The 21460-nt window shown below is 42.2% G+C and overlaps 2 protein-coding genes across 7 annotated transcripts; both read right to left on the reverse strand.

Moving 5' to 3' along the window:
* Window positions 1-11: 11 nt before the first annotated feature.
* rhot1a (ras homolog family member T1a) lies at window positions 12-15778 on the reverse strand. Of its 6 annotated transcripts, none has more exons than XM_075453359.1 (21): window positions 15385-15778; window positions 13258-13316; window positions 12783-12864; window positions 12536-12579; window positions 12376-12429; window positions 12208-12260; window positions 11821-11929; window positions 10941-11042; window positions 9623-9721; window positions 9331-9439; window positions 9071-9191; window positions 8443-8527; window positions 8098-8243; window positions 7832-7932; window positions 7461-7591; window positions 7147-7230; window positions 6857-6979; window positions 6575-6777; window positions 5350-5480; window positions 2180-2315; window positions 12-1006 (listed from the first exon to the last, which is right to left on the reverse strand). In XM_075453359.1, exons 1-21 carry the CDS (start codon window positions 15419-15421, stop codon window positions 889-891), a joined length of 2127 nt encoding a protein of 708 aa, XP_075309474.1. In that variant the 5' UTR covers window positions 15422-15778; the 3' UTR covers window positions 12-888. The 6 variants fall into 6 exon arrangements, with proteins under 6 accessions (XP_075309474.1, XP_075309470.1, XP_075309473.1 ...); XM_075453360.1 differs by lacking the exons at window positions 12-1006; window positions 2180-2315 and adding exons at window positions 2355-3698; window positions 4498-4596 and having other exon boundaries at window positions 5358-5480; XM_075453355.1 differs by lacking the exon at window positions 2180-2315 and having other exon boundaries at window positions 5358-5480.
* Window positions 15779-16008: 230 nt separating this feature from the next.
* Window positions 16009-21391, reverse strand: adap2 (ArfGAP with dual PH domains 2). The gene is made up of 11 exons (XM_075454415.1): window positions 21074-21391; window positions 20047-20171; window positions 19826-19917; window positions 19507-19595; window positions 19100-19212; window positions 18686-18835; window positions 18480-18563; window positions 18254-18316; window positions 17858-17935; window positions 17519-17747; window positions 16009-16599 (listed from the first exon to the last, which is right to left on the reverse strand). The coding sequence occupies exons 1-11, from the start codon at window positions 21159-21161 to the stop codon at window positions 16577-16579; spliced, it is 1134 nt and encodes a 377-aa protein (XP_075310530.1). The 5' UTR covers window positions 21162-21391; the 3' UTR covers window positions 16009-16576.
* Between the last annotated feature and the right edge of the window lie 69 nt (window positions 21392-21460).

Below are 21460 nucleotides of genomic sequence, written 5' to 3' on the forward strand. Positions count from 1 at the left end.
ACACAGCCGCGCCAGATTAAACAATTCTTTATTGTAAATGATGGAAAAGAAGAACGAGGAGAAACACTTTCATAGTTTTAAGGTGGGAGAGGTGTGCTGCGAAGCCTTTGTTAGTAGCCGAATCTCTTGTTCCATGGTGCCGCCATAAAAACATAGTGCGGGTCAAAGTGCTTTTTGAAAAGCGGAGAAATAAAAGCGGTCGTAAATGATGAGCCATAAAGACAGCTTTGATAATACTAAATACAAAAATACATGAAAAATCTGTTTCATGCAGTGCACTCAAAACAGGTTAATAAATTAACACACAAATTAAACAAGTGTGTGGCATCCATGACCTTTTCTAGAGTTAGATGTAGCGCCATGTGTCCAAACTTCTGTTGATGTTTCTTCTGGCTTGTGATGCTGTCTATAGGTCCTACAATTCTTGAGTACTACATACATAATATACTGCATATACACAACTATAAACAGATTCAAGTCCCTTGGTGGTGCATCAGTTTGGCTGCCTCTTTCTGGTCTCCGAATATCCAACTAAACGTACTGACCTGAGGAAATAAAGAGGACTGGATCTGCTGATATAATCCAGTGACTACGACTGTAATCTCACCGAGGCTAGACCAAAAGATCCCAGAATGCCTGCAATTACAAACTGATGGATTGACAAGTGCCCCTTTCAGCCACAACATACACAAAAAACACACTCCCATATAAAATATACTCAATACTCTCATTTGTTTCTTGCTCATGTTGCATTGTGAGAAAGGGGTGAGGTGGAGTTCGATGCTCGGTTGGTTGTTCAGCCAGTCTTTTTTAAATCTTTCAGGTACGAGAGGAGGGGCAGAGTTGACAGAGGGACCGAGGAGGATGTAGCTGTCGCGTGCCATCTCATCACCGCTGTTTGAGTAGTGCTCTGTACATGGCGAAGCCCAATACGGCGAACACTGTGGCACCGACGCTCGCTCTCAGCCAGAAGGTGGAGTTCTTCAGGTCTGCCTGAGCCATGTGCCTGTGCCATGAAGCCAGAGACAGAGAGACGGTGAGGATGGGTAAAAAGGCAAATCAAGAGCAGTTATACATCCCCCCCGAGAGCCGTGGCGTCTTATTTTTCCACCGCCGAAACCACAGCGGAACATTAAGTCAAATGAAAAAACAAAGTCATGTGCGCTTTTTCCAGCGCAAACTTCCTGAATCTGGACCACAAATTATGAAAATCTGTGCTCTGCGATTCCAGCCCGAAACAGGAACACATGCTCTGTATTGCCATTTGGTTTCGCTTTAGTTTAGGGAACAGAGTGAAATAAAGAGGAGGTTGGGATCTGAGAAGCAGCAGCTCCAAATTTGCATAAAGAGGAAAAGACCCAAGAAATACGTCATGAGTTTCTGCAATTCTGATGGAGCTCAGGAGGAGTCTCAGGGGAGGTACTAGCCTGAAAAAAATGGAATCATTTAGTCATTTTTTGCTCTCAATTTGATATTTTGCTGCCATTTTTACATTTTGCCAGCTCTCCTCCTGCAGCTCCTAACTTCATGTTGTCACGGAGATGAACGCTCGCAAGAATCGAGAGATCACAGTCTCGGAGAATCTATGCTGCCACACTACACGTTATGCATCTGGAGTTCAGATTCAATCAGTACCTCATATTTACAATTTTAAACGGGTCTTTTAAATGGCAGATATCAAATAGAATAGAATATCGAAATAGAATATTAAATAGATACTGATAAAGACTCGAGCTAAACTGAAAGTTGTATAGTCTGTCTTCTCCTGACTCATCGAAGCAACACGTTGATATTTGGAATAAAAAAGAAGATAAAAAGATTAAGACACTGGAAAATAATTCATTTGAAAATACTTCTCCCCCCTCATGACATCTCCAGAGCTCTGTAAAATTGGGTTAAACCAAGGATGGCAAAAACGTAAGCTCTATGCAGACTGCAGTAAAGGGGAAAAAAGCTAGTGAAGAAAGCAGCAAAGGAGAAAAACTGGATCCCAAGTGTGTTATGAAGAAAACCGTATCGTCACTATACATAGACACTCGTTTGCCCTCGACCTGGACACATGAACATGATTTACAGCGGTTAATGATAAAAAAGACCCGAGTGTAGTACAGTTCTTTGTCCTTAAACATTTACAAATAAGAAACCCGCCTCTCTCTGTGGATGCGATTTCTGCCTTTACCTGTCTGGAGAAATTGTCTGCTCAGCTGAGGCCTCCATACAAATGGACTCCTCCATGTTGGAGACGGCTGCAACCTGCTGCGACAGGCTGAAATCCTCCTCTAACAGCAGGCAGCCCAAAGTAACCAGCCAAGCAGCTCTCCACAGACACAGACACACTGCCAGTTGTTGGCCTCGGCTTTGCTCATACACAAACACACACACACACTTAAGTAAAGGTGGTGAAGCTGGGAGATTCTGTGTAACAGTGTCAACTAAAACTACAACTAATTACGACTTACTGAAAATGTTTTGTTTTGGGGGCTTTTTTTTTTTTCTTTGTGACCATAATCAACTCGGTAAAAAATAAGAAACAACCACTATCTGAGTGACTGTGAATTCTGTGCGTTTTGTACAAGAACTTTCTTTCTTTTGCCATTTAACTACTGAATGAATCGACTGATTGCTTAAGCCTAAATAATGCCATGTGACAATTCAATCTGTGAGGTCATTTTTCAACGTTTTGGACACACTGCTGTTGATTATCTCAGCCAAGTCAACGAGCAGTCGGATTGCCAAGAAAGACTTGGTGTTCAAATCGAATTTCACCAGTATCGCCCAGCTCCATCAAACCTGAAGAAAAGGCCAGTTCCTGCTCGTAAAGCACAAGCTCAACCATGACTGCAATCATTCCAGACCGAAGGTCACCACAACCAGAGAAAAGCTCCGTGAACACACCGTGAATGAAAGCGGTACACCCCCACAAGGCAGCCAGACTGGAAATGTAGAGCCATTCATATCAAACTAATCTCGTCATATTTGGAAAAACAGTGTGAATATCTTTAGAAATATGTGTGTGAGATTTTTCCTTTTTTTTTTTGTTGCAATGAAAGGGAACAGCCTGCAGCACGTCTTTCTTTGTTCATTTCTTATCTTTTTCCTGCTCTAAACTCTGCTTAATATCGTTGCTTGCATTTCTATGATTTGAAAAGACTCCCTAATGCTTTAACAGTACGTTTTCAGTCAGTTGACACTGTAATCTGCCCCAGCTGTTCAGTGTGGGCCCTCTCCTCTGCCAGGCCCGTCCTGAGTCATGCTATTAATAGAAACAACATCTCCCAGAGATGAAAAAGAGTTATCAACACGAAGGGTTAGTTGTCTGAATGTCACGTAACATGCAGCTCAGCCTTGGGTCCATTTCAGGACAAACCATCACAGATAAATCGACCAAAACCGGCAAACACAAAACACACTTCTGCCCAATCCAAGACCTTAAACAGCCATTAACACTGTGGTTCAACAAAACTCCCCCATTTAATTAAAAACACCAAGCTCCCTTAAACGTAAAGATTGACAGAGGTGAAACCTTTCCCCAGCCATCAGCAGATGGCAGCATTTCACAGAAGAAAGAGGCATGCCTTTAGTTGGAGAGAAGTGGAAAACAAGTGAGGCAAGCAGCATAACAGCGGGTTTGTTAAAAGAGGCTAAACACATGCAAGAGGAAGAGAAAGAGGGGCAGCCAGAAACATGTGTACGAACACCTACAGAGTGGAAGGAAGAACACAAAGACAGGACACACGAGAAGGGAAAATCAGGATGAAATGAGAGTGATTGGTGCAGAGGAAATCAATCAATCAAAAACTTCAGAAATACATTCTGATTATAGACAGACTGTAAATCACATGTAGCAAAGTCTTAACACACAGGAGAAGCTAAGAGCCACACTATGCAACTCTGAAGTTTCAGCGTCTCCGGCAGGTTAAGACGTCATTGTTTAGAATGGAAATGAGGACAAAATGAGACTGAAAACATCACAGAAATTCAATCAATTAATTGGCAAGACTGGTGCCAAATCACTGATTAAAGACACAAAGCATTTTAGGGGATTATCTTTGGATAAGAAAACAAGCTTGCAAACCACAATGAAGTTTTCAGTATGAATGAAACACAAACACAAGGGATCGGTTGCATTTCTCTCATTTTGTATGCAAATAACTGGCATGTTAGTCAAAATTTACTGTTTGCATATCCACAGCAGGTCAGGAGGCAGCAAACGTCTCTCTTAAAACAGGGAACACAAGTCACATTCATTCTTTCATTTGGAGCGCTTTATAACTCGAGTAAATACTTGAAGACCAACGTGTGATTGAAAGGTTGACTAACTGTCATTCAGCAACAGCAGTCTTTACTTATGTAAACACCCACATGCTGCTGAATGAAAGGAAAAAACTCAATTTAACTGCTTGTTCAAACTGTTAGTTTTATGTTTGAGAGTCAGCGTGCGGGGTTACGTTTGTGCTACATGAACAAACATGCAGCATAACATTTTCACGCAGACACACTGGTACCTCCCTGGCAAGCAGCCTGGGTGTTAGCTGGCACAGCACGGTCACACCTCGCTGTGTCAGACTGTACAGAGAGCGGCTCGGCTGGCTGGAGCTGGAGCAGAGAGCAGGACAGCTGACGTGACTGGACGGATTTTAGTTCCCACCTGAAGAGCTTACTGCGTTTTCAACTGAGTGACTGAGCATTCACACTCTTAATGACCGTCTACCAAAGTGCAGTCTACAGAAGACATATCTAAAGAATTAAATTCAAACATTCCAGAGATATTTTAAGCTCAACACTTTTTTTCAGCTGTATGAATGACAGCCTCAAGTGTAACAGGATGGTCTGAATTTGCTGGCAATGTCTGAACACTTACAAATGACTGTTCATTTCTGTCATAGAAAGAAATAAAGCAACTTTTGGGACAGATGGCTCATTTCATTAACCTAAAAGGTTCAGAAATCACTTCACCCGCCTCTAGGCGTCCAACCTTCCTGAGGGGTCAGCTGAACAGGACTGTTTCAACCAGCTGAGAGAGTCCTGCGGGCCACAGTTACAACCAACACAGCGGGAAGCAAAGGTTTACCTTCACTAAAACACTACCAACAACACGCTGAAACAGCAGCCATCAACAACTTTATTTCTATTCACTATTAATGTTCCTTTCCCTGCAGTGGATATGCAGCGTAAACATGACAACCAATGAGAACTGAAGGGAAGAAAGGAGCTATCACTGTCACCAGTATTAGTGAGCTTGGGTGTAAAAGAAGGCTCTGTGCCCCATCCTGGTGGTTCAACCCGAGGATAAGAAGCACAGAGAGGAGGAGGAAGGAGTCTATGTTAAAACACTAGAGTCAATGCTACGTATGAACCTGTTGTAAACGACCCTGCGGAGTTGGGCCTTAAGACTGCGCAGCAGCTCCAACTTGAGGAGGTTCTGATACAGGCAATAAGTGCACCTGTTGCAGGAACACATGCAGCGGAGGCGGTCGTGGCTGCGGAAAGACACACAAAAATGCCTGTGTTCACCTTCACACGAAGAGAACACGCACCAAACAACACACAACAAGGGGTAAGAGAATAAAGCCAGCTGGAAGAAAATATGACAGTGACTTTGTTTAACCAGATTACATCAAAGTTGGGCCAAATCTGAGCTGGAACACTGATGTTCGTCTCTACTTCCCCAAGCATTACTTCAATTAAAAGAAAAACCGTAATGAACTACCTCAAGGAAAATAAACACAAGAAAAAAAAAAGAAGAGAAAAACCAGAAGGTCAAAGAGGGAACATTCACAACAAGGTTTATGTCTCTGATTATCTAATACTAACACATTTGCTTTTTTTTCCCCCTTTAACCAAATCTTTAGCGCATAGAATTACATAATTAAAATGTAATGGTTTATAAAGCACTTTGGAAGGGCTCCACTGGGCTGACAGATGAAAACAGCTGGTTTCCAAATCAGCTACTCACTGTTTGAGCCAATATTCCCCACTAAACCAGTATAATCCTCGCTGAGTCGCAGTATCGGAGGATTCAGAAGCTCATCTTTCGGTAAGCACTCGTGTTTAAATCGACGAATTGCAGCTCTAACTCGTGGCTTGGAAAAGCAGTAGATCCAGTGATTTCAGAACTTAAGCAACAAGATTTTGAACTGCTACACTGAGATTAAAAAGACAAATCCCTTTTAGTGCTAATTAATGTACAGTTAATTCTAATCTGTTCAAAGAGCTTTAAGGAGTTAAGATACTCTGCGGGCCTCATACAGGTCAAGGATTGACCACAAAAATCTCCTTGGCAGGGAGCTGCAAACCTGCACACAGACAGTTAATGTCCACTCATGAGGGCTGCAGACAGAGTCTGGTATTTGTTTTTGGGTGCTTGGTATCAAGCTCAAGAAACCAGCCGAAATAAGCTGAGTTATAACATCTGCCTATTAAAGAAAAGATGGCACCTAAGCTTGGTGGCTGGTGTTCATTTTCCTATGACTTTATACATTCAACCAGTAGAGAAGTAAAAGTGGCTAAACACAGGCATCGAGGATGAGACAAATAGAAGTGTGAAAGGGTTCATTTGGGTTTTAATACTTACGGATACATGGCCATAGTGGTGAGTCTGGTGTAGAGGTCTTTGCTGGGAGCCTCGGTCGTATTGGATGTGAATGGCTGGGGCGGGTGGAGCTTGTGCTTACGGCAGAAGTCGTGCGGGGACAGGCTGTAGTGCTGCCGTATTTCGTGCAGGTCTGACTTAGCAGCAATCACCACACATGGCGTCTTGCTGTCTATGAAGTATTGCTGCAAAACGGCAAGCGTTTAGCGTAACTAGTCAAGGCTATTAAATCACGTGTGACCAAACCGTCTTCTGCTTACACACCTTGTACACTTTAGCGCAGTACTCAAAGGAGCTTGGGTTGTTCACGTCGTACACCAAGCAGACCACGTCGCAGGCCAAGTCTGCCTCTGTCAGGTAGTCAAAATCCGGCATCACCTCGTGGAGCTTTTGGTGAGCAGAAAAGACAGGAAACGGAAAGAGGAAGACAACAGTGCGTGCAGATGGAGGGATTAACAATTCTGCCAGTGCTGATGCTGTAATACACTGAGATTATGTAACAGTAATCCAAAGAGCAGCTGATAAGATGTGTGCTCGAAGTAAATGGCTCCTACCAGCAGGTACTTCTCCTGTCCATAAACATAGGTTGTACTGATGGCATAGAGGGACTTGTGGTCATCTCGGATCAGCCTCTGTCGCTGTGGTGGAATGTAAAGTCAGTAATATTCCTTTTCGACAACTTATGTTAAAAAAAAAAAGTAGTATTTGCATGCTCTGCAGTTACAAGAATTTCAGTCTATACAAATATAAAAACCGAGCTACCATGGGAGAAATATCCGTGGATCACAGTGAATCAAGCCGAGTGTTTCGGGACAAACAAACCTGAATGGAAACTCGTGTTTAAATTGGGTCCCATGATTTCACTGACCTGCAGGTTCTTGCCAAGGAAAGCTTGAAGGAAGCCGCTCTTCCCGCTGTCCCGTGCCCCCAAAACGTTGCAGCGGAAGACGCTGCGCTGGGTCTGTTTCTTCTGCAGATCAATGCGCTTGTTGCGGGTTACTGGAATAAGAGCAAATGCACTTTTTCAAAGCAAGAAAACACACAGAAAAAAAAAACTGACAACTTACAGTGACACCCAGATATTCGTGTCTTTACTTTTGAGGTTAGCTTTTTGGAAAAAAGAGCCAACCTTTTGGAAAAAAAGCTAACCTCAAAACCATTTTCCTACAACCATCCACTTCCTGTTTCTGTGGCAGCAACATGGCAACGGGCTGAAAGCACTAATTAACGCATAATTACCAGTTATGGCAGCTGCTTGGGACTCCTGTTCATAGATGATGGAGTAGCCAAGATAACCTAAATACTCCAAACTCCGCTGCACATCCAAATATGTCGTTAGCCTGCCAAAAGAAACACAGAAGTCACAATAAGTCACACGGCACATGAGTAAGATTTGTCAGATTATGTAAAAGCCGGAAGTATATCCTTGTGTGAAGGTATTTGGGGGCGAATAAAATAGGTAGGACGGTGTATGTAATAATAGACACAATGTGTCCAACACTCACGTCCATTGGGAGAGGTATCCCTGGTATGTGATCCACCCCTGGTCGTTTGTGCACACCGTGTTATTGACATCTGGACCCCAGGGCATGTAGGGAAACACCTTGAACAAGTCCTTCACCTCCTCTGGCGACAGAGCACAGTCCCTGTCCTGGATTACACAACGTGAACAAACGTTGGCATGTAAGGTGACACCTCTCAGGACGTATAACACAACATACAACATATAACACCACCAAAGGGGAGAGTGTATGAAAATGAGCAAACAGACGTGAAAAACACAGCCATCCTGTCAGAAATGTGACACTAAATTATGGTGAAGAATTACAAAAAGTAGCAAAATCACTCACTTTATCATGCTTGTCAAAGACACTCTGGAGAAAGAGGTAAGCGTTGTGGTTAAGCTCTGTGGTGCAGTCTGGAGGGATCTTTATCCTGGAATAAAGAGACGAACCAAACATTAATCAGTGTCCAACACTGCCATCCAAACCAGAGGATGTCAGAGATATGGACTTATTAATATCTGTAACGGTGACTGATTTAGTTTGTGTCCCGGTAAATCACTGCAATGTGACACTGAGGCAGGACCCTAAAACCATAGTGTGCAAGAAGACACAACTAAGCCGTGCAGAATGGAGTCTATGAATAATTCACCAAGGTAAAAAATGTACACAAAACAATGTTTGTACAAAGTCAAGTCATTGTTAGTTCTCAGTCATAGGCTGTTTTAATGAGCTCAGACTAAAAATTTAAGAGAGTCAAAGTCGCACGGACTTAATACAAAGTTCATTCTGCTTCACTCAACAGTTAATCAGTGATCTCTCTCACAGCCTCACCCCGACACGTCAAATCGGCTGAAAAAAGCTCCAACAACGACGTTACACACCGAAAAGACGAGAGAAAACAACAGTCTGTTGTTCAATATGTTTATCAAACCGATAAAAAAAAAAAAAAAAAATCATCTCAGTCTGCACTCACAAGGGGAACAGGTATTCCTGCGTGAGCTCCAGGTCGTCATCGTAACCGAACCTCCTCAGCACAGTCCAGGTGGTCTCGTGCCGACCTCGCTGTATGAAGAGAGTGTGCAGGAACAGGAAGCCTGAGAGAAGATGTCAGAAGGACTGTCACACAAAGACTGGACATGACCACGGAGCAGTAAAGAGGGTCTGTTGAGAAGACGTGAAGGGAAAAAAAAAAAAGAAAAAAAAAAAAAAAAAAAAAAAAAAAAAGAGTCTGACCTTCGAGTGTGAGTCCGTTGTCCTTCACTCCATCCGTCATGTTCCTCCTCACGACGTTCTTCACGTCCTCTAAGGCTTGGGGCGCGAGCGGTGTATTGAAACAGGTTCTCTATATACGCGCAGGACAAGTGACACGTTAGCCTAAAGGCAATTATCAAGCGTGAACACTTTTTCAGGTTTATACCTGCCTCTTTAACAGTTATTTTTCTCTCTCTCATATTGCAAGTTTGATGAGCACCACAGTCATAAAAACGACGGTGACAGTTACACCGTTAAAAGAGAGAGACGTCACCTGAAAGAAGTTGAGCTCGTTGTCGTTAAGGATCCCGTCGTTGTCGAGGTCAGATACTTTGAATATTCTAGTTAAAGCCTTAATGCAAGAAGGTTTTAGCTGTAAGAGAAAAGATTTTAATGTTAAACTCGCCATGCTTCCCCTCTCCGCTCTCCCAGTAGACACCAGCATCACGGTCATGTTGGTTAGTTTTCTATCAGTCTCCTCACATCACTAGATTATCTCTCTCGTCTGATGGGTTAGAGTGATGTCTGAGATGACACACAGTCACAGAAGCAGCCTTCATTGCCTCCACAATAGCTATAAATATTATCAGTCACAGATAATGAATAAAAAATGAGAATGTTAACCCTGCTGTCGTGTTTTCATGACTGCCAGTCACAGCTAAAGTCAATAAATGGCCGTTACTACTTCTACTCAGTGCGTATTTTACACTCCTTTTTTTCTTTTTTTAATACAAAAGTAAGATGTTAGATAACATCAGTGGGCTTTTGTTCAGTGAGAAGGGCTTAATCTCTTTAAAGTTACATAATCAAGTTCAATATTTCTTTTAGCTCACTTGCGCCTGGACAGTTTTTTTTTTTCTTAGCTGAATTGTAACTGGGCCAGAGTCCATTTCTTTTACATTCTTTAGTCACTGATTCTTTCTTCAGACCTCACACTTGACGTTAATATCGAGACAGTGATGTATTTGCTCTAAAAAGCCCGTTTGCAGTCATCCATGTTACACTGGCTATGCGCACATGAACAGCAATAAACCAAGTATGACGGAATATAGGACGCAAGCAGGGTATTGCCTACATACAGAGCACAGTTGCTTAGCGATGACTCCGCCCACATTCCAGTATGGAAATGCAATGTTTACGCCCATTTGATGTCTTCATTAGATCCATATACCTCAAAACATGGAGCTTTAGCCTACTTAGGTTTCTACCTCTCCACAGAAGTGCATCCTCTTTATATAGAAAGCAACATAATGCAAATAAGATCAGAAGATCAGATTTTCTTCCAAGCCACCCTGGCACTAAAAGTCTGCAGATATGATTGGGTGAGTAGAAAATAACAGAGACATATATATCCAGAAGAGATGCTTCCCGTGACCAACTGTGATCCTTTTAGAATTTTCTACCTAAAACTTTCCACTGCAGACATTTCTGCTTGTGACTGCAGGAAGAGCACAAGTGGCTTATTAAAATGTCAAAAAGCCTCCACCGAGAAACACTTCTGAGCATCGCGCCGTTATCGGCGTTGCTGGCTGATCTGTGCTTCTTCTATTCAGAGAGGGCGAAACAGCTTCCATCTACTGTTTTGAGCTCACCTCCTTCTCCTCCGGGCAGTACAGGGGTCCTGTCGGGTGGAGAACAGCCTTCTGGGCGTAGTAGAACAGCTCAGAGATGTTTTTCAGGTTTTTGGCAGAGCACTGAGGGGGGAAACAAAAAAATATGTTAACAGCCTGAGTGAAGCAAGCATTGAGCAAAAATCTCAGAACATGTCAAACGTATCTACACAGACTGGAAAAAACCCCACAAAGGCTTTTAGAAGTTTAAGAGCAGAACTCATGCACAACACTCTTGTCCTCCAGCTTATATTCGCCACAGCTTTTTCATATCTGAATTCATTTTTTTTCTAATGCTGGCTCAAACCAGCAGTGATCCGGCCGTAAAGTCCTGGTTCACATATTTCTAATACAAGAGGTGTGACTGTCCTGTTCTCTGCCAACTGTATATGTGCAGATCCTCACGTCCTCCTCGCCCCCCTCCTTTAACCTTGTAACTAATCCGTCTGAAGAGGGCATGACTGAGCGGTCTCATGCGACAGAGGGAAATTTGAATTAAACAGTAACAGAGGCGGATCCCAGTTGAGCCGTCAGCAGACCACTGAGCACAGGGCACAGGTAATACAAATCTATAAATGACTCCGTAAGAATGTAAGTGGAGTCAGGACCTGCACTCAGGTCTAAGAGCAGCTGGCCGGTGTGTCCTGCACACAGCCCGTCTCATTCTGACAGCCAGTGCAGGTCTGGGATTTTCAATCCTCTTTCATCGTTCATTTTAAGCATCATCTCTCTCAACGGCTTCACAAAAGTTAATCCTGACATTTAACTGAGCGAGACCTCCTCGCGGCCCTGCCTCAAGGGATCCAATCGGGGATCATATTCACAAGTGTGTCTACAGTATGTGGTGGCATCGATCTTTTACCTCTACACAGGTCTCAATATCTTGGTATTGATTCATAATTGGGAGGATGGTCTCCATGCTGCTGTGTTCCACCAGATCAGACTTGTTGCCCACAAGAATCAATGGCACCCTGCAAAAGAGCCACTTCTCATTAAACAGAGCGGCGACAACTGGTCGAGCAACAGAAAATTCACCCGCAGCTAATCTAATAATCAATGTATTGATTGATGAGTTGTTTGAAGCAAAAACAGCTCAAATTCAAAGTAAACTGGATAAACTGGCAGCACTAAACAGTTAATTTTTTTCTGACATTACTAGGCAAAAATCTATCAGTTATATAAAAATATTTAAAAGAAAAAAAAGTTGATATAAGCATGTTGATTGCTTGTCTATTTACTAAATACACACCTGCTGTCCTTATCCGTTCTGTCATTTATAAGGGGAATCCAGTGGCTGGTCACCTTAGGGAGGAAAGAGAGGCATCAAACGATGCTGAATTTTCACAGATTAAGATGAACCGCTTATGCAGTCATTTAAGACTCAACTGCATCAACCACAGACAGAAAGCATGCCCACCTTTTCAATCGACTTCTTGTTGTTAACCGAATAAACTATGCAGATAACATTTGCCTACAAAGAGAAAAACAAATAACATTAGTTTGTGATATATGCCATAAAACACACTGCATCCGTCCACTGTGAGAGCAACTGACAGCAAGAAATTAATCAAACCCACCTTGGAGATTTCCTGAGACAGTTGCTCATCTGACTGTTCTGCTTCTAAAAGGAATAAAAAGGCTCATTAATGTTGTGCCATTGGCCTTTCCTAACTGTTACGGAAGCATACCTTTTTAAAGCAAACGGGCTGGGATCATTGAATGCGTCTCTTTAAGTGTCTGGATGGGCTTTTCTCTCGCTAATAGTAGCAAGTCATTTAATCATTTTTGTATATTGTGTGCGAGTGTGTGTAGCGAGGGAGTTACCCGAGTAGTCCACAATATGTGTGGGCACCCTCTCTGGGGTGACATCAGCTGGGATGGTGATCTCCTCAGCTCTGAGAGGAACCTGGAGGATAAAACGACAGATGTAAAAACACGCCCCGTGTTCCCGACATCCTCCTCACTGAGCCGCCTGTGTGTAAAACCAGGATGTCTGTGAACATTAAACAGCAAATAGTGACTTATCCTTTGTTTCCAGAGTGGGATCATACTTGTGGTAGCACGGAAGCGGGTGGTTAATTCAAAAGTTGCTAAACCTATTTGGCAACAGTTCACACAGTGGCTGGGTTTAGATCCAGTGCGTTTGAACTTAGTTTTACAGTGGCAGAAAAAAAAAAAAAAAACACATGTGAGTGGGTTGTCAAATATATTCGGGCAGCTATTAATATCCTCGGGTGGCCCGCCAATGCATAACATTGTTTGCGATATGCTGGCCATCTGACTGTGATGCGACACATACCTCATCAGGAAACTCCTCGCTGACCAGAGACATAATCAGCGACGTCTTCCCCACCTTGGCTGTATGGAGACAAGAAAAGCATTTCGGTGACGAACATCACACAGCTCTTTTACAAACGATATAGGTACTTTGCATGTGAGCCCTCTGCTGTTTTTACAGACAGGTGTGTGTAATGTGTGACAGGGAACACATCAGAGCAGCTGAAGAGGGTCGAGAGGGTTGCAGCCAAGTGCCTTGAATCTCAAATGAGCGCCCACTCAACGCCAGCAGAGAACACATTTCCAACAAAAAAATAAAAAATAAAAAAGGAGAAGAATGGCCTGTGAAGAGTCACACTGATATTCAAGAGAGATTTATAAATAGCTCCACAAAAGGCACTTCCCTACAAATGTAGTGTTTTCCTTCCTACTCTGGGAAATGTAAAACTCCAGTGGAAAATAATTCATCAAATGTGAGCTTTTTAACAATTGGTTACTTTGTCTCTCAACAGTAGGAGCTCCTTTCCACCCTGGAAACAACACAGGCACCGGGATCGCATCGCATCTCAAGCAAGAACATCCCCTCCACCGAGCCGCAGCCCACCACATACAGTCATTAATAACGAAAAAGCATAAGTAAAGCATACGACAGGGGCTGAGATGGTTTCCCGACTGATAACTTTGTTCGCTCAGAATCATAGGCACCTACGGTGTCTTGATTTTTAGTGATTTGAACAGCGTAAATCACTCAGATGTTGACGGCAAAAGTTTTTATATCACAAGGAGGTGCCACTTTTCTACGTCTTGTCTCACCGTAAACTGAAAATCTTTGGGTTCTGGACAGTTTTCCATATTATCATGTCCTTAAACAGACTAAACACTAGGAATGTACATATATCTGCAGTTTTATTCAAACTACAGATATTTTCCTGATTGTTCTTGCCGTTTGCCAGTGATGATACTTATATTCACTTTTCCATCCGCCTTTGAAAAGTAGAGAAATTAACATATCACAATGCCTCCTCTTATGATACTCCACTGGCAGATGCAAAACTAACTTTCAATGCTTTTAAAATGTTCATGTCCACTGAAAAAATAATAGACTCGGCCAATACCAGCGAGTTGATGACATGCTGATACCTATGTGAATTCCTATCAAACAATCAACCAATGATAAATAAAACGTTTTTTTTCTTAAAAAGCAGCAATAATGTGCCTCTCAGCATCTCAAGAAGACAGCTGAGTAACTGAACCCAACTGAACTCCCAGCACACATCAGATGGCACGTAGCTTTTCTGGCTGCACCTCTCGATAGCTGCACCAGCTCGCCTGAAGTTGCAATGTAGGCCACTCTGCAGTGCCACAACTGAAATATAAATAGTACCGGCAACATTTTCAAGAGAACAAACAGACCAGATGAAACATAGTTCAGCAGGGTGGGATTGGTTGCCTTTCTGGTTAAGATCTGCAATCACTCAGGAGCTGTGGAAAAGGTGAAAAGCTTTTTCACACAACTATTTAACCCCAAAGTAACCTGTGCCATCTGAAGGTGAAACAATAAAACATTTCAGAACAGCTCTTTTGATGGCATTGGTTTGTCATTTAAAAGTGAGCATTTCTGGGTTACTGCACGCATGTAAAAGTGTACAAAGAACACTTTTTCAGCAGATTAAACCCACACATAGCTTATTGGAACAGTATTTATGCAGATCCAACGATGTACTTTAAACTTTCAAATATTGAAAGTTGTCCTTTATTCATTAGTTTTAAATGCTGCTCTTTGGTACAGTTTCTTTGCATTCTTGTGGAGGAATTACAGAACTTTACACAAACTAGTTTGGGAAGCCTCGTGTCGCCGTGTGACAGTTAACAAAGCATCATGTAAAAGAGAATATTGTGGCTGACAGCATCTGTCCTGTAATCAGCATTACAAGCCTGTAATATTTGCTTTACTCATGAACTTCGCATCACTCAGTCATGATGTACCACTCGCATACTCTATGGTGTACCCTGAACAGCTCGTTCAGCTTCACAGACGATCAGACGACAATGAATAAAATTGACTGGGTAAAATATAATTCACTGTTAGCAGTAGCTTCTAGCATATTAGCTTCCACCCGCTACGGGATTACAGAGCCTCGCTACTTACGTTCCCCAACCAGCAGTATCCTCACGTCCTTTCTCATGTTTGAGCTCGCTTCCCTCAACAGAAAGGACTATCTTTACTGTTTCATGAAGTTATCTGGAAGCCGTCCACCTTCTCCCCCTCCAGCAGTTTATCTAACGTCGGGCCCTCCCGCTGTCAAACACTCGGCGCCTTTGTAGGACAAAACGGACAGACCGTTAACGTCGCTACTTTGCGTTTTCTTCGCGCTTCTTCTCGACTCGCAGGTTATCAGCTCAGCAAAACTACGATTTAAAAAGTAACGCGTGTCACATATCTCTGTAATTTCAAGTTAATCACACTCTTTTCGGCGCCTGCATAGCGATTCGCATTGGACGTTTCACGAGCATGCCCGACCTCCAGCACCGGGCTCTCACGGCAAGCCGTAGAGGACAAACTTCACGAGGCTAAAACAAGTGAAAAAATAAAATCCGTTGTGCTGCTCTCTGGCGCCGAAGAATTGGAAATGTCCTGTCCACCATGAACGATAATAAGGATTTACACGGTCTTGTCTCCAAACCGTGAATTTAAATTGAATTTAAAAAAAACTATGTATTTATGGGGATATTTCTGAGCTGTTACAATATTGAAGCACATCAGTCAAAAAGATAAAAAATAATAATTTTATTGAATTTTAGCACCATCTTGTGTTCAATGTAAAAAAGTCAGCCACTTTAAATCTAACCTACCATATAACTCTCATCTCATCAATTAACATCAATTATCAAGCCACAACTTTTTTTTTACAAAAAAAAGAAGCTATTTCTTAAAACGGGCATAGTGTCAAACATTTATTTCCTAAGTCAATATTATATGCTTGTAAAAAAAAAGTCTCAACTCAAAAACAAAAGATGCATTGAGATTCAAATGAAAGAAGTGTCAAATCAGCATTGTGATATACAGTTAGGTATCAGGGGAGCATCATTTGTCAAAAGGGTGGATTTCACATGGTGACACAATATTTTCTGAACTTGGGATCAAGCATCAGGTCCAGCTTCAGCTGAGGTGAGGCTGTATGACAGTCCGAGTCATGGTTCAAGAGAGTCAGGTCTGATTTCAGTGCAGTGGCAGCAGGTTACATTTCATCTGTTGGGCTACACAAGTCCAGCCTTTTGTGTTCTGGCAGCAGTTTTCTCGTTGCCATCCCGTGGTAGCTTCCCTCTGTTATTGTTCATCTTTAATAGCTTAAATTGGCTTCAACTGGAATGAGAAACAGGAGCATTAGGATGAGATCATAAAGATGATAATGACATCTCTGTGTGAAGCTCTGCAGTTTTATATGAAACACGAATACAAGCATGCTGACCCTGTGGAAGGTGTGTTTAATAATAAGTGGGTGCTAGACTGGATCAGGCAAAGGGACATCAAACTCTGTCATTTGGCTGTTTTTCTATTTACGCTGCATGCAATAGCGTTGCTAAATAGGTCAGTCATTGACCGTACAATAATATTCATGCAATGTCTTTTTCCGAACTGTTTTGCTCATGAAAGGTGGTCTCAATATGTTTAACAAATGCCCCAAATATGAACCTTATGAACCTTATCTTTCCTGGAAGCCTGGACTCTGTGCCCATGATTTAAAAAAAAAAAAAAAGAAAGAAAGAAAGAAAAATAATACTCTTGGATTCTCCAACCAAGAGCTCAAACATCCTCAAAACTTTGAAAGAAGCTGATAAACACAACTTTTTACATCAACTTTGTACTGAAATGCAGCATTTCAGTGAAAGGACTTGGTGATATTCAACCATGGATATTTATGAGGTCCTTAAGGGCTTAGATGGCCAAACAAGTTGCCTTGATACACACAATTTGGGAGTCAAATACAGTTTTGGTTACGCATTCTGGGCTCTGAATGAATTTTAATAAAAATAATGTATTGCATGAATAAACAAGTCAGGTGAAAGAATACAAATTTGTCTACATTGAATGTATAAACTGTGCATCTAGAAGGTGAAAGAATGAATGGATATTATTGGTAGAAGTTGTCATATTGGAGCAGATTGAAGTTCAGTTATTCATCCATTCTGCCTCTGTCAGTCTTGCACCAAACAATGACCATGAGCACGTCTGTGTGCTGTATATTTCCGACACATTTCTAGTGTTTTGAAGCCTCGCTCACCAGTATAATCCTGTGGTAACATGGGCTTGGAGAGGACCTTTCTGAGGGCGTCCAGCCACTCTCTCTGCTCCCTCTCCTTCTCACACATGAACACAAACTGACGCATCGGGGTCTCCACCGTGACACCAAACTTCCACTTGTTTCCTCGAGCATGCTTCGGGACACACTCCTTCGCAGAGTAACCATTGCTCTCCGTGCCAATGAAAATGACTCCCAACTCCTTTGCATCCTGCACTCACGGCGACAAAAATGCATAAAAATTCCTGACATAACAAAAAAAAACAGTCATCATAGCAATGTGAAGCGTATGGGTGGTATAAGATGAGGAGTTTTCCTCACCAGTTGATCTTTGAAGTAGAACAGCTTCCTGCTCTGAGAGTCCAAAATGAACCACCTCTTTCTGAATGGCTCCTTTTGCTGTGTTAAAAAAATACATGATGAATTCAAACAATGCATAAAAATGATCAACAAAGATCCCAGATGGAGATCATTTCCCGCAACTGCTTAATAGAAGAAATCAATCAGTCCAACATACATGTTAAATATACTGCATGTGTGTCTGCTAAATCAAAGAGGAACAGAAACAAGGAGCGAGACAATAATGTCAAAAATAACTTTAATGGTGGTGACTGCGTCTTGAATGCTTCGCTGCTTGCAGTAAAACAGGTGGCTAAATTTACAAATGAGGAAATGTGATAACGAACATTCATTTATGACTGTTCTTCAATAACTCACCAGCGGCCCTGTCTTCTCCATATATCCCTCTTTGAGGTAGTTTCTTGTTATCTTTGGTATCAGCTGACAGAGAAACACACAGAGGTACAGCACTGTTAAGCTTTGAAACAATAATTCCTTATCAATAAAGCTCTGATTACCGTGGGGGGGCAAAAGCTTTCTAAGAAAAGGTAAACAAGAAGGCAATCAACAGAATATTGTTACCAAACAGAGTTCCCATTCCTACCTCTTCGTCACTTCCAGTTGGATATGCTGTCCTCAGGTATGCATAGCGAGCAGCACGGATGGCGTTGTACCATGCGACTATTTCCTGAGGTAAACAATAATACACGAGTTTCTCAACAACTCCAAAACTTCAAACTCTGGCAATCAGCACAAACCCTGTCAATGTTATAGCTTTTCACTCAATAGAACAGAGCCGCGCAGTTCCACCTGAGCGCTCTCGTGGTAAACATAGAGGTTCCTGGTGTGGTGTTCGTCCTGGTAGGTCATCTGCAGCCCATGAAGATGACCAATCTTCTGCGGCTGAAAAGTGGCGTTCAGGTCCTTGATGGCGATCACAGCTTTAGGACCTTTGGACTCCTAAATCATAAAGATACGCATGTGCCCTTCAGAGTGGATTTCAAACTGAGGTTCCGCATCAATGTACTGTACATTGTGAGAAAAAAATCATTATTTAAAATGAAGGGATGTAGATCTATTCCAGTAGACCCCCCGCCAAAATAACATTATGAATCCCTATATGTGAGAGGGTTGGGCTCCCAAAGGATTTCACTTTGTTTACACAAAGTCATCGTTAACATTGTGCAGCGCAGTTAAAGTGTGACAGAGCAGGTGGAAACTCACATCTTCCCTGTTGTAATACGTCAGGGTAAATTCCCTCTCTGACAGCACAAACTTCCTCTTCAGAAACTGTGTGTTGTCTTTCCCTTTCTTCCACAGCATTCCTTCATAGAAACCTTGCAAGTCCAAGAAAAGCACAGAGTCACATACGCTTTGAGGCACACAGGTCGCTCTGAGATGAGAGTGAAAATGTTTAGGGTCTTTTTTTTAGCCAAACATTTTGCAATGAGGGGACATTTTTTTACTCCACTTCCTGACTCTATCAGCCAACAAGTAACCTGTTTTTCCTGCTCAGTTCTGCATGTGTAGGAGGAACCACTTTTTTTTTTTTTTTAACAACAATCACCACATGAACAAACAGGCTAACAAAGTTTTATGCAATGTATGCCAGTAAGGACTGCAAATATTACCTGTGGTGTATGACAGTGGCGGATACTTGGTTTCTCCTGTAAATTCCATCCTCTCATATTTAGCTCGGATCCACTGCTCCCTGAGGACGCTGTGGTATAAAGAGGCAACATTAACTGTACATGTACCACAAAAACAAGCCTTCCATCTACATTTCACTTCTAAGTTGCACTTCTCTATTTGTGTTTCTGTCCGTGCCCTGTCAGCAGTCTCTTACTACTCATAAATGCTCCCAACTGTGAGCAAATGTTCCATTATTGAGACATTAAGTGGTCACGCCAAAGTCCTCTGAGAGTGTCCGCATGCTGTGTAAACACTTACGTGCAGTCGTATTGCTGGGGTCGATAGTAGTATGGCGGAACATTTTTCTCATACACAGCTCGGGCGCTGGCATTGCCATTTGATTTCATGAACTTTTCCCAACCAAAAGACAAAGGTTAAGATTAACCACAGGTGCAGCCAGTTTGATTTTGCACATGAAGAACTGTTACTCTGTCACAGCAATTACAACAGAGGTGGATGTATGATGAGGCAGCCCGTACCTCCAAAGGTTCATCCTCCCAGAAGTCCAACCGTATGGATTTGACCCGGTTGGAGAGGCTGCGGTGGATCCCAGAGCAGTTCAGACACACGAACACGCCCAGCTTGTAGGATGCCCAGTCCGGATCTGAGGGGTGACCAAGAGGAGGGATTCGCGTGGCGTTATTTTTGCAATCAAAACTGCATTAGCCTGTTATAAGGCAAGTAAAATAAGAGTTCTCCTGTCTCCACTGACAGGCTGGAAGTCACAAAGAAAGTACTCGTGTTTAACTTCGATCCTTAATACTTTTTGATGAACAAGTGCAAAAGTACTAAATGCAGGGAGGGGGGCGCCTGTGACTTACATTATCATCTATTATTTCATTATTACTTATCCATTTTTGTAAAAGCAGGATTTTAGGATTGCGATTGGTTGCTGGGGAAGTCATCGAAGATTATTTTGTTAGACTTTAATTGACATAATGATGATTTTCCATTTGAATATAATCTGCCGATTTTTTTTTTTTTAGAAATTGTGAGAAAATGCCCTTACAGTCCTCAGAAAAACTCTTTTTCTTTTAATTACCTACTTAACCGATTGCTTAATCTCTTTCGGCATTAATATGAGGCTACAAATTAGGCCAGGATAACTGATCATATTTTTCATGCTCTGTAATTTTTTTACGTGAATACCTAAATATGTATTAGAGTTCCAGATAAAGCAGGCTACTGAAGCAAAAAGGGAGTTTTCTCAGAGATGAGAAGCAAAAGAAGTAATGGCATGTAAAGAGTACTAAGTTTAAGTACTTTAAATGTGTATTTACTGCTCAATGTAAGCGACCTTATTTCAGATTAGTCTAAAATCTGATTTTGGTAGATAACATTGTAATAATAACCATTATTGTACCAAAACGCTCCAGAATGTATTTCCACACGGTACACATACACAAAGAAAATAAAAACAGATAGAAAGCAAAGAACACCGATATTATTATTTCAGCTTGACCAGACGTGGTATAGATGAAATTATACTTCAAGCAGGTCGCTTACCAGGCGCGCCGCAGTCCGCGCACCGGCTGTTGTCTGGCTGCTTCACCAGTTCCAGTAAGATCTTTTTGTTTCGCTCTCGGTTTGCCATTTTGGTCCAAAGTCGGGGTCTTTTCTCATATGATATTGAATCCCGCGGTCGAAATCAAACATGGTGCTCACAGTTACACACGTGACGAAATGCGTCTGGCGAAACGTCCATGTGCGACCTGGAACTTGAGACGTTGAAGTTTTTAGATGTCCGAACTAAAAGCCGACGCGCACCTCAGTCCTCTGGGGCGCGCCCAGCTGCACTGGCGGAAACAATTGCGTTTTGCTGCTCGAGGTGGTTCTTTTTTTTTTTTTTTTTCTTTCAATGTCCACCTCTGTGCACTGGGCGTTTCTACCACT

Source organism: Odontesthes bonariensis, chromosome 21 (genome assembly GCF_027942865.1).
Source record: "Odontesthes bonariensis isolate fOdoBon6 chromosome 21, fOdoBon6.hap1, whole genome shotgun sequence".
In the NCBI taxonomy this organism is placed as follows: domain Eukaryota; kingdom Metazoa; phylum Chordata; class Actinopteri; order Atheriniformes; family Atherinopsidae; genus Odontesthes; species Odontesthes bonariensis.